Source organism: Cupressus sempervirens, unplaced genomic scaffold (assembly GCF_028749045.1).
Source record: "Cupressus sempervirens isolate cs-2001-9-10 unplaced genomic scaffold, ASM2874904v1 CseChr00c100005_01, whole genome shotgun sequence".
NCBI classification, from domain to species: Eukaryota; Viridiplantae; Streptophyta; class Pinopsida; order Cupressales; family Cupressaceae; genus Cupressus; species Cupressus sempervirens.
In genome coordinates, this window is record NW_028322203.1 from 2,117,307 (window position 1) to 2,129,009 (window position 11,703).

The following is an 11,703-nucleotide window of genomic DNA, read 5'->3' on the forward strand; positions in this document are numbered from 1 at the left end:
GGAGATCATGCAAACCTAAAGAGGAAAGACGTTTAATAATATAAACAATTATTAAATGTCAACTATGCATAAAGGAAAATCTTAAGAAATGAGAAAAGGTACAAATAACCTTTTACTCTAACAACTAGAAATCAAAATTGAGGCAAAGTTTTAGAGGTTAGCTTACTCTTGTAGGGATGCAACTTGTTGTCCTGACTATCAATTTTTGGAGAATTCTGAGTTTTTTTAGATGTGGGCACTTTTATGACCAACAACTTAGTGGACTTACTCTCATAGTGTGAAGCACCATTCCTTCACTAAAGGTCACCCATCCTAATATTGCTCCAACTCAAATTTACATAGCTATAGATTTGCCTCTAAATATTATAATTCTTAACAATCCTATAAATAACAATAATAAATTAAAAACAAAAAAAAAAAATTTAAACTACTTTACCACATTCTTTGAATGTCAATGAAAAGTAAATTTCCATTAATGTGATTACTCTCAATTTCTCTATTCTTGAACATATCCAATAGCTAGAAAAATTATAATGCAAATCTTTGATTGTAAGTCTCAACAATACATATATGCAATGAAAAATAAATTAATCAGCCTTCCATCATATATCTCGTGCAAATCTTATATAGTTTGAGAGGGTAGAACTTACTTTCAAACCAATAGGACCAACAAAGATTGAATTCTTGCCTTTTTAGTGAGAAGGAAATGAGAACACCCAGGCTTACCCATGCATTTCTTTCTTATAGTTCACTCTTTATCATGCTTTCTCATTACAAAAGACTTAATCACCAAAACATCAAGATTACAATCAAAAAAATCTTTGAAGATCCATTCACTGATTGATATAAGGATGGAAAGGAAGTATGTTAGATAATGATACAAGCATTGAACTATAAATGGAATCATTTTTTTTTTGAATAACTGGTTGGATCTTTAAGAGTGTTTCTAAGTGTTTTTGTAATGATTTTGAATGCATTTCTAAAGGTCCAACCTTCTTGTATAGTTTATGTGATGTCCTAGATATTGAATAAATAAAATATTTATTATGTTTAATTTTAAATGTTATTTTGTTAGGAGCCATGCCATCCATCCACACAAGAGGTGAGGGAAGATGAGGTGTTATGAGATGACCTCACTCACATTAGAAATGTGGTCTCCATATGGTAGGAGTCTATGGCTGAGGTAGACAATGTTGCAAGAAACACAACATGAGATGAGACCCTCTTGAAAAATTCATGGCAGCTGATAAAAAGATGGTTATCAAATTGAGATTGAAGTCCAATTTTGTATAACTCTCTAGCATAATCCTTTGACAATGCACATAATGACCATCAACAACAAGAACTGTGTGCACATAATTATTTAATTTTGGAACTACAAGTAACTTAGAAGAATATGACAATAAGTATGTTATTGCTCACCAAAAGATTCTACAAGATCCTTGCTAGAAAACTATTCTAAGCTACTCTCCAGAATGCTATAAAATCTAAAAGCTTGGCTCCTCAACCCTTTACATCGTGAAATCTTGGCTCCTTTGAAGTGTAAACAAAAGTAATAGAGATTACAAATGTTTTAAATTCAAATAGTTAATAGGTTGATGCAACTAGTAATTTCACACATGCCTGCGAGAAACTTATTGAAATTCATAATATTTCAACCACCTGTACACACAAAACAAGAAAGCTTATAAAACCTTTTTTTTTCACCACAGTCAACAATATGATCCATTAAACTTAACAGGGAAGAAAAATTTGTCAATGCACTCTAATATCTGCACAAGTAAAGATAATTAATTAAAATTTCCAATAATGTCTTGGTACATAATCAATTGATGAATATCCAACATGTCAAGATAGATCCATTGGAAGGCATATTTTCCTGTTAATTTTTTAATTAAGATGGGGTTTAATAAAGGGTGGTTTGTGCTATCGGACATGTTTTATGAGTGCAAAAATCTAGATTTTTCTAAAACATTTTGTTGATGACTACCTTCTCTAAATATATTTTTAGGGCTATATCGTCAGATATTTTTGATGAATAATATATAACTAATCCTCAATATCAATTGATTAAATGCTTATAACTAAATTTAGATTACCAATTCTATGTAATGATTGCACTTACAAAATAAGAGCAATATCAATAATCTTCATAAAAAGTGGCAAAGTCTATAAGAGTCAAGGTCATTATAGAAATTGCCCAGTCAATAAATATAATTTCTATGTAATTAATAGAATATATACAAGCATGACAAAAGAAAAAAGAAAAAAAAACATTCTAAATTTAGAAATAATATTTTTTAGCAAGATCCAACAACCAACTAAGCACTATATTCAAGAGACTCTAAAATTATACTAAAATGTCCTAAGCATGATGACTTTTCTGATAGGAGCTCTAGAACCTACTCAAGAAATACCTAGGATGAGAATATTGCAGGAGTTCTTTTCCACCCTACCATGAAGTTGTTATGCTTCTCCAAAATCTTTAAGGACATGACAGATACCCAAAACTCTAAATAATCAAAACTAAGAGGAGTAATGAAATTGTGTAGTACAAGATAACATGATCAACCTTTTCTTAATTATCATTTTAGTATCATAGTCCCATCTTAAGCACTTTTAAAACATAACATGGTTTATCCAAACTTGAAGTTACATAATATCCTACATGGACACCCACATTAACATATATGGATATACATCAATCAATCACATCATTTTTGATTCTACCCTTTTATGATATTCCATATTGAGCACTCCTCTCATGGCAATGCAAAAGAAGCATCCATACAAAGGAAAATAATAATTTGATTAAAAGATTATTGTCTTTAGGCTCCTAATCGCATTACAACTATTCCATTAGTTGTAGGTATATATAATAAGAAATCCTTGCACATAAGCACATTTTACTATAGGAATTGAATGACATTGAAGTAGTAGAATAATACGTTAATGCTGGAATTTGAAAAATATAAAGATCAAATAATACAAAATAGCGAGATTTGCTTGTACCTCCTCAAAATTAATAGATATTTGTATATAACACTTGGACATAAATAAAATTATATGTACCATATCTATATAAGAAATAAATAATATTAATTTTTTTATTTCAATTTAGAAAAACAATAAAATCTTAAATAGGGAAAAAATTAAAAAAATTTAAATTCACTCAAAAATATAAAAGTTAAAATTCATTCATATTAAGGAAAATAATGCATTTTCATATGAACACTATACATATTTCATTCTAAAAGATTAAATACAAAAATATTTTAGATTTCAAAATTTCAAAAATGTTACAAATAAATATAGCAAATGAGAAAGAAATATGATTAAAATGGAAATTACAGATATTCTAATAGATTTTCTTTTAAAAAAATGATCTAACTCTAATTAATGTAATTATAAAAAGTTAGATAATAATAATAATAATTTAATTTTGACTAATGTTATTAAAAAAACGTATTCTAACAGATCAAATATCTTTAAGTTCTGATTTAGACAAGTTGATCCTCCACCTGTAATCTGAACTCGAGATCTATTTTAAAAATTTGTATCACTTTCAGGAATTGTTATCAAGATTGGTCATTTTTGCAAATATATAAATGTATAAAATTAAAGAATTCGAGTTCAGAAATGCTCAATTTTATTCCATTTGGGGGTTCTTCACTGTGAAAACAAGGGAGATAATTTGATCTCATGCAATATTCGGTAGGATAGCATCCAGTAGGTACCTAGATAATTTGTAAAGAAGGGAGATGTATAATTTGACACAACTTTTTGCCTTGAATTGCTTCGAAATGATTGAATTTTGGTGCACTGCTCATGGCCGCCTGCCAGAAAGTTGAGGACGCAATGCCATAGATGAATACTAGCTATGTGAGACTAGTAATAGTAGGCTTGCAGAGACCAAATTGCGTCCGAAATAGGGGACAACAATTGTTTAGAAATATTTTGGTACTCAGATTGAGCAAGAAGAGGTGTTCCAAAGTCGGGCAATATGAATTGGAGGTGATCGAGATCAAGTCTCCTCCTCCCCTCTTCATCTACCCACACTGATGTGCTCACAATGCAATTCCCAACCCCCAAATCGTCCACAATATGTCTCTTGTAACAACGCTGGACGGAATGGGCGAAGAGTAGCCTCGCCCTGTTGTCAGGAGGCATCCAGGCAACTGTGCCGCTGGGCAAATGTGGCAGAGCTTCCTCAACACGCCTCTCTCTTTCCTCCCACGACCCTCCCACGTCCACAAATATCATCTGCCCACCCTCCGAAGCAACCACCTCCATCCACTTCCTCTTCACCGTTTCCCAACACCTGCTATTTGATGATGCTGATGATGTGACATCCCTGTCCTTTACCAACACCCACAGTTTTACCCCACCTGCCGGACTGGGCCACTCCCCGAGCTGCCCGTTCTCATCCACATGCACGAATTTTGACTCGCTGTGAAAAAATGCTCTACTCATCACATCTGCATGTGGGTATATTTCATCACGCAATCTCTGCAATGTAAGAAAGACGCTCAAATTAAGAACAGGATGAGCATAACCTCTGAAATAAATTCCTTAGTTAAAGCACAAGACAAATTACCTGTCTTCCGCACTCCACTATTGCTAAGGAGTAATGCTCCTTCACTTGCTCCCATCGCTCTTTCAACTTGGGGCTTTTGGCTATATCCACCACCATCAATCCCTTCATCTTGGCTAACGTATCAACTGTATTTAACTCTAATTGGGAACATTTTGAAGCCTTCACGGCAGTAAGTGAACTCAAACATTCGAAATCACCAGAGAGGCTCTGTAATGCACTGCATCCATGCATGCTCACATATTCTAAATATTTCAGCTGACCAAAATTCTGAGGTAGATTCATGAGCTTCTCACACTTTTGCAACTCCAAATATTTCAGAGAAGCAAGATTTCCAAAACTTTCAGGCAACAAAGATAGTTGTGTACATTTGACTAAATATAGTTTCACCAATTTATATAAACTACCAAGACTGTTTGGAAGGCTCCCCAAGTTGGAACAAGAGCTTAAATCCAAATGTTCTAAAGAAGACAAACTACCAAAACTGTTTGGAAGGCTCCCCAAGCTGGAACAAGAGCTTAAATCCAAATGTTCCAAAGAAGACAAACTACCAAAACTGTTTGGAAGGCTCCCCAAGCTGGAACAAGAGCTTAAATCCAAATGTCTTAAAGAAGACAAACTATCAAAACTGTTTGGAAGGCTCCCCAAGCTGGAACAATGCTTTAAATCCAAATGTCTTAAAGAAGACAAACTACCAAAACTGTTTGGAAGGCTCCCCAAGCTGGAACAAGAGCTTAAATTCAAATGTTCTAAAGAAGACAAACTACCAAAACTATTTGGAAGGCTCCTCAAGCTGGAACAAGAGCTTAAATTCAAATGTTCTAAAGAAGACAAACTATCAAAACTGTTTGGAAGGCTCCCCAAGCTGGAACAAGAGCTTAAATTCAAATGTTCTAAAGAAGACAAACTACCAAAACTGTTTGGAAGGCTCCCCAAGCTGGAACAAGAGCTTAAATTCAAATGTTCTAAAGAAAACAAACTACCAAAACTGTTTGGAAGGCTCTCCAAGCTGGAACAAGAGCTTAAATCCAAATCTTCTAAAGAAGACAAACGATCAAAACTGTTTGGAAGGCTCCCCAGGCCGGAACAAGAGCTTAAATCCAAATCTTCTAAAGAAGACAAACTACCAAAACTGTTTGGAAGGCTCCCCAAGCTGGAACAAGAGCTTAAATCCAAATGTTTCAAAATAAATAAATTACTAATGCTTTCAGAAAGACTATTAAACCCACTACAGTCTCGTAATGTTAGACAATTCAAAGATTGAACTTGGTAAAGTGTAGTGAAAAAATTAGTTAATCTAAAACCTTCTATATATACATATCTCAATGAAGTCGGGATGGCCGCAAACTGCAAAACAATTTCATTTTTTCGAGTAAATAATATTTTGAAAAAATAAATTAAAATTAATTTGTTTTTCCAGATATAATATTATAAATCAGGTAGAAGTTGTAGATCTTGCCTCAGGGATGTTGGAATCCTGGGAGTAGGAAACTTTTTGATTTCTCAAAATGATTGCTGATAATCTTGGATGTTTACTTACATCCATCCATGAGTAATTATTATGATTCTCCATGCTAAGCAGCCTTAGATTTTCAAAGGCTCCGCTACATTCTCCATTTATTATTCTTATGTTTCCTGTCAAGCTCAAAACTCTTAAAGATCTCTTCATCATATTCAGATGATCAGCGTCCAGCTCGAATGATTCATTAAGAGCGATCCCCTTTATTTTCTTTATGCTCTGCAAAAATGTGTGCAACTCAAAAGTAAATCAAATGTAGAGCACTAATTGATCTTCAAAATATTTCCCCTAACTGATTCTATGAAGTTATAGGCAAAATAAATACCTCTTCATCTTGGAGAGCAGTGGTGAGAGATTGTAGGTTGGTGATTCTCTCCCCATCTCTCGACAGCATTCTCCCTCGTGCTTTCACTATATCGTGAACATTCACCCTGTCATAATTTGTAACATTGACAAGTGCTGCGCTTTGAAGCTCTTTAAACTCTGTCGCTCCAACACTAGAGACCACCCGCTCTCGCTCCCAATTACAAAAAAAGAAGACAATGTCAAGAAATGCCTCTTTCCAAGAGGCATCCAAGCGATTATAAACAAAGTCTACCATGCGCTCACTTAATTCGGCTTCTCCTCCTTGTAGCAGCGATGACTTGAGATATTCCACTGTCTCTCTACAAGCTGGCACATTTTCTTTATTCTCACGTAATCTCGACCCTGCCATTTTTAGTACCAGTGGAATTCCCTGGCATATTTCGAGGAGGCCGTCAATATCTATGGTGGGGTCAAACCTGGCATGGGCACTATCTAAAACCAACTCACACAAGATTTCTCGTGCCTTGTCTTGTGGAAGACGTGGTACCTGATAATGACATCGTTCGACTCCTGGCTGTGCAAGAATACGGGTCTCACTGAGATTCCTTGTCGTAAGAAGAATCCTGCTCTGTGGTGGAAGTGATGCTAGGTCACTAATAGGCAGTAGCTTTTCCAGGTGCTTTTGCTCCAATGCATTGTCAACAAAAATAAAGACAGGCTTAGAGGATTGCTCTTTAAAATATTTGGACAATTGTTCCCGACCTTCATTTAAATCCCTGAAGGCAATATTGCGGTCATAAAGGTCTCTTAAGATTTGTTGCTGTGCAACTTTCAGATCAGCCTCTGAACAGTTCTGCTCTAAATTGACCTTGCAATATTTGTAGTTCTGAAGGTTGAGTTTGCTGAAAACTGTTTCTGCTAAAGTAGTCTTTCCTATCCCACCATGACCATAAATAACCACTGCTTTAACTGATTTGCTTTCCATATCTAGAAGCCGTGTAACATCATTTCTTGCTTCCTCAATACCCACTACAACAAATACAAATTAAATTTTATTAGAAAATGTGTTAAAATAAAAATGAAAGAAAATTAAAGATATTATATATATATGTGTACTAATAGTTGATCATTTTAAAGTTTTTGTTGCTGATAGGTCTATTTGCACTAAAAATACTATTTGTTTTAGATGAGTGACTATTAAACTCTTGTATCACCTAGGAAAAAAATCAACATAATTCTGCTTATAATTTAAGAGATCTAGATAGACTAAATTAGCCTAAACAGCTACTGAATAAAGAAAGAAGAGAGAAATTAACACCTGCTTGAGGAGTTCTTCCCTGGGATGGAGGCAACACAACTGGAATCCTATTCAGCACAGCAATTATTGATTCCATTGTGAGCTCCGAGTACTCCTGCCCAAGTCCTCTTCGTAATTTCTGCAAATCATCAGCCGTAACCGGAGCAGCAAAAAATCTACGTGACCATCAAAAGTAAACAAAGATTCATCATTATAGGAGTCGATTTACGGACAAATGACCAAATAAAACTCACAATACATAAATTTGAATTACTTGGAAAGCGGATGGGACTGCATTTTTGATATGCAGAGGAGGCAGCCTTCTACGATGAATTGGAGAACCCTATTCAGCTTCTCTTGATTACCCAAGTGATCCTCCAACTGCTTGATGTATTTTGCAAGGTTAAACATGTATTTCAGCAGCACTATGCATTCCTCTCTGTTGGAAGAAACTTGTTCAATTCTTTCCAACACAAAACCCACAACTGAGAGCGCTACTCCCACCCACTTTATCTGCGCTCCTTGATTCGTCACATCAATCACCAATTTCCGTATCTCACGGTTAAGAGTTGGAACAATGTCTCTCTGCACTCAAAAACATATTCAACAGAATTGTTATTTCTTTCTAGTCAAGTACATTTTCCTATTAAAACTTCAATTATGTACATCAAGAAGCTTAAATATGATAAGGAAATGGATTTAGACCTTGCACACGTGTTTAGATCGCTTCAGTATCTTCTCCAGTGAACCATCGCTGGAATTGAGAGAGGCAGTCACCCGATTGCTCTTGGCAAGGTGGGCAATTGATTGAAGGTTTCCCTGGTCAATGACAGTTAAGAGCTGGTCTATGTAAGAAATGAGTTCATCAATGTGACTCATATCTTCCACTTCGGTCACTTTATCAAACATATCTTGATAATCTACTTGATCAAGAGCAGAGCATAAACTGCAACAGCAAGTGTTGCCCATTTTTCTCTTACTGGGCGGCGTATGATAGAAGGAAGCTGTGTAAATGAGATTTGAAAAAGATATGATTCTGGGTAAAACAGATGTATGTGCAGAAAAGAGGAGATCCACGGTCTTTAATAGATGTATGTGCTCAAGCTGCTAAGGCGAAATTTTAAGGGCATTGACCTGCGCTTCCACTTGTTTGTCCCGTAGTAATAACGAATCTAAGAAAAATCGTGGGTTTGTTTTTTTAATATAAATTTTTCTTTCAATTAATTAAAAAATAGTGGGAGGGAAGAGAATCATTAGAGAATCATTAGATTAAAATATAATTTGTTTGGAAATTCGTAAGTTTTTTCATCTCATTCACATTGTCATCAACAAAATAAGTTTGTTGAATAACTAAACAAATATTTTTTTAATAAAATGCTTCTTTCAATAAATAAATAAAATTAGACAAAGTAAGAAAATTCCACACACAGACTAAAATAATTGAAGTTCATTATTATTACTAATGTTCCCTTTCAAATGGGTTGTTGGCATGTCAGTCCTCATTCCCCTCTCATTGTCTTATCTTTCCTCCTTTGGCTCTTGATTCCTTCTTTTATTATTGACCAGAATAGCTGCATAAATCCAAGTGTTCTAGTGGATACATTTGAGTCATCAACCTTTTTAAATGTTTATTTTTGGGATCTTATTTCCAGTTCAAATCTTCTTAACGCCATCAACATATCTTCTATCAATAAAAAAAGTGGTATTAGGTTAGGGGACTATTACAGAACGTTACTGATACAACCTAGAATAACATAAGAGTATCCAACCAATTTTGGGTCTCCCAAATTAAAATAGATTCTTAGTGTCATGATTAAGAATTTTTTTCTTCAAAAAATGGATAATGATCTCTCCAACTTAACAACAAATTTCATATGTAATAATTCTTTTTTGGAGGTATTACGAGACACTTAGAAAGGTAGCATGTGTAATTCATTATTAATTAATCTAGTTTTCAATTAACAATGGAGATTAAGATTCAAATGATTTTCTTGTTATATATGACTAGCTATTGATGATTGACTATTAGCATTGAGATTAAACAAAATGAATGAATATAATTGGAAGATGAATATATTGTAAGATAGCTACATAAAATTAGAACTTCATGTACTATTATTTCATTTTCTTCAATTTTCTTTCCTTCACACAAAAAAAGCTAATTCTATCAATTTACTTTGGTCAATGTCCATTGTTTATACAACTTTTTACACGTGGGTGACCTTGATCATCACACACAAGTAAGATTGCATATGAGATACTCTCTTTACTTAAACTATTAGAATTTTATTTTTATATTTTTAAGCTAAAAACTTGTCATAAGTTTTTTTTTATCTTGTTTTAAATGGGGTATTTGAATATTACTCTCTTGCTTAAACTATTAGATTTTTCATTTTTTCATTTTAAAACTAAAAAACTGTTATAAGGTTTTTTTTAAAAATTTTAAATAAGGCATTTGAATCTTGACAACCATTTATATTTGAAGTGAGATGTTATTTGCTTATTTTCTGTCACTTAAGGGTGAAAGCACGCATTTGTGTCACATTCGGGGCTAACTTTTTGGATCTGATGGGACTGGACCAAGTGAGACCAAATTTGGTCAAAACTACGTGGCACTGACTAGGAGCCAAGTGGCATGTACACAACCACATGGATCTGACCGGATCTAATCTAGCTAGAACCTGAAAAATTATATAAGTCAGCAAAAAAAAATTCGATAGTCATTTTCATCATACGAGGTTGCTAGAACTGGGGAGTAGGTTGAGCTACAGGAGTCAGCCGGATCAGGCTTGTCAACATTTTTTCCCAATTTTTTAATATGTTTTGAGTTTTATTTTATGTTTTCTTAAGTTAAAATATAGTTTTTAATGTGTATTTTTAATGTAGATTGTTTTAAATAGTTCAATTTTTTTAATATTATTATACATTTATGTTTTAAGAATGTAATATTAGATCAAATTTAGAAAAAGTATTGAAATGTAGTAAAATTTAGACATTATTAGAGAAATTAGATTAATTGTAAAATATTATTTATAGAAAATAGTTGAAAATTATATAGACAACATTAGAAAATTTAGAAAATACTAGAGCAGTTAGAAACTTTAGAAAACAATAGAATTTTTTTATTAAATATAGAAAATTAGTAGATATAATATTAGAATTTAAATATAAAAAATTAGTTAGATAGAATAGATGTATGTGCTCAAGCTGCAAATGCAAAAGAATAAGGGCATTGACTTGTGCTTCCACTTTTGTTTGTCCTATAGTAATCACGAATCTAAGAAAAATCGTGTGTTTGTTTTTTTAGTAAAATGCTTCTTTCAATAAATAATAACGAGTCTGAGAAAAAATCATGGGAGGGAAGAGAATCATTAGATTAAAATATAAGTTATTTGGAAATTCTTAAGTTTTTTCATCTCATTCACATTGTCATCAACAAAATGGATTCTTTGAATAGCTAAACAAAGATTTTTTTAATAAAAAGCTTCTTTCAATAAATAAAAAAATTATACAAAGTAAGAAAATTTCACACATGGACTAAAATAATTGAATTTCATTATTATTATTATTGATGTTCCCTTTCAAATGGGTTGTTGGCATGTCAGTCCTCATTCCCCTCTCCTTGTCTTATCTTATCTACTTTGGCTCTTGAATCCTTCTTTTACTATTGATGAGGACATCATCCCTTATAGCTGCAAACAACCAAGTGTTCTAGTGGATACATTTGAGTCATCAAACTTTTTAAATGTGTATTTTTGGGATCTTATTTCTAGTTCAAATATTTTTAACCCCATCAACGTATCTTCTATCAATAAAAAAATGTGGTATTAGGTTAAGGGACTATTACAAAACATTAGTGAAACAACCTAGAATAACATAAGAGTATCCAGCTAGTTTTGTGTCTCTAAAATTAAAATTGATTCTTAGGGTTATTATTAAGAAAAATTCTTATTACAAAATGGATAATGATCTCTCCAACTTAGCAAC

At 33.2% G+C, this 11,703-nt stretch overlaps 1 protein-coding gene across 1 annotated transcript; it reads right to left on the bottom strand.

Annotated features, from left to right (window-relative positions):
* Positions 1-3,888: 3,888 nt before the first annotated feature.
* On the bottom strand, positions 3,889-7,904 carry LOC149527924 (uncharacterized). The gene is made up of 5 exons (XM_089812029.1): positions 7,738-7,904; positions 6,439-7,448; positions 6,054-6,332; positions 4,598-5,941; positions 3,889-4,509 (listed from the first exon to the last, which is right to left on the bottom strand). The coding sequence occupies exons 1-5, from the start codon at positions 7,811-7,813 to the stop codon at positions 3,889-3,891; spliced, it is 3,330 nt and encodes a 1,109-aa protein (XP_089668155.1). The 5' UTR covers positions 7,814-7,904.
* Between the last annotated feature and the right edge of the window lie 3,799 nt (positions 7,905-11,703).

Coding starts and splice junctions, on each gene's coding strand:
- LOC149527924 (XM_089812029.1), bottom strand. CDS start 7,813: ATGGAATCAATAATTGCTGTGCTGAATAGGATTCCAGTTGTGTTGCCT. Junction 7,449..7,737: donor GGGAAGAACTCCTCAAGCAG/GTGTTAATTTCT, acceptor TATTTGTTGTAG/TGGGTATTGAGGAAGCAAGA. Junction 5,942..6,053: donor AGGATTCCAACATCCCTGAG/GCAAGATCTACA, acceptor ATTGTTTTGCAG/TTTGCGGCCATCCCGACTTC.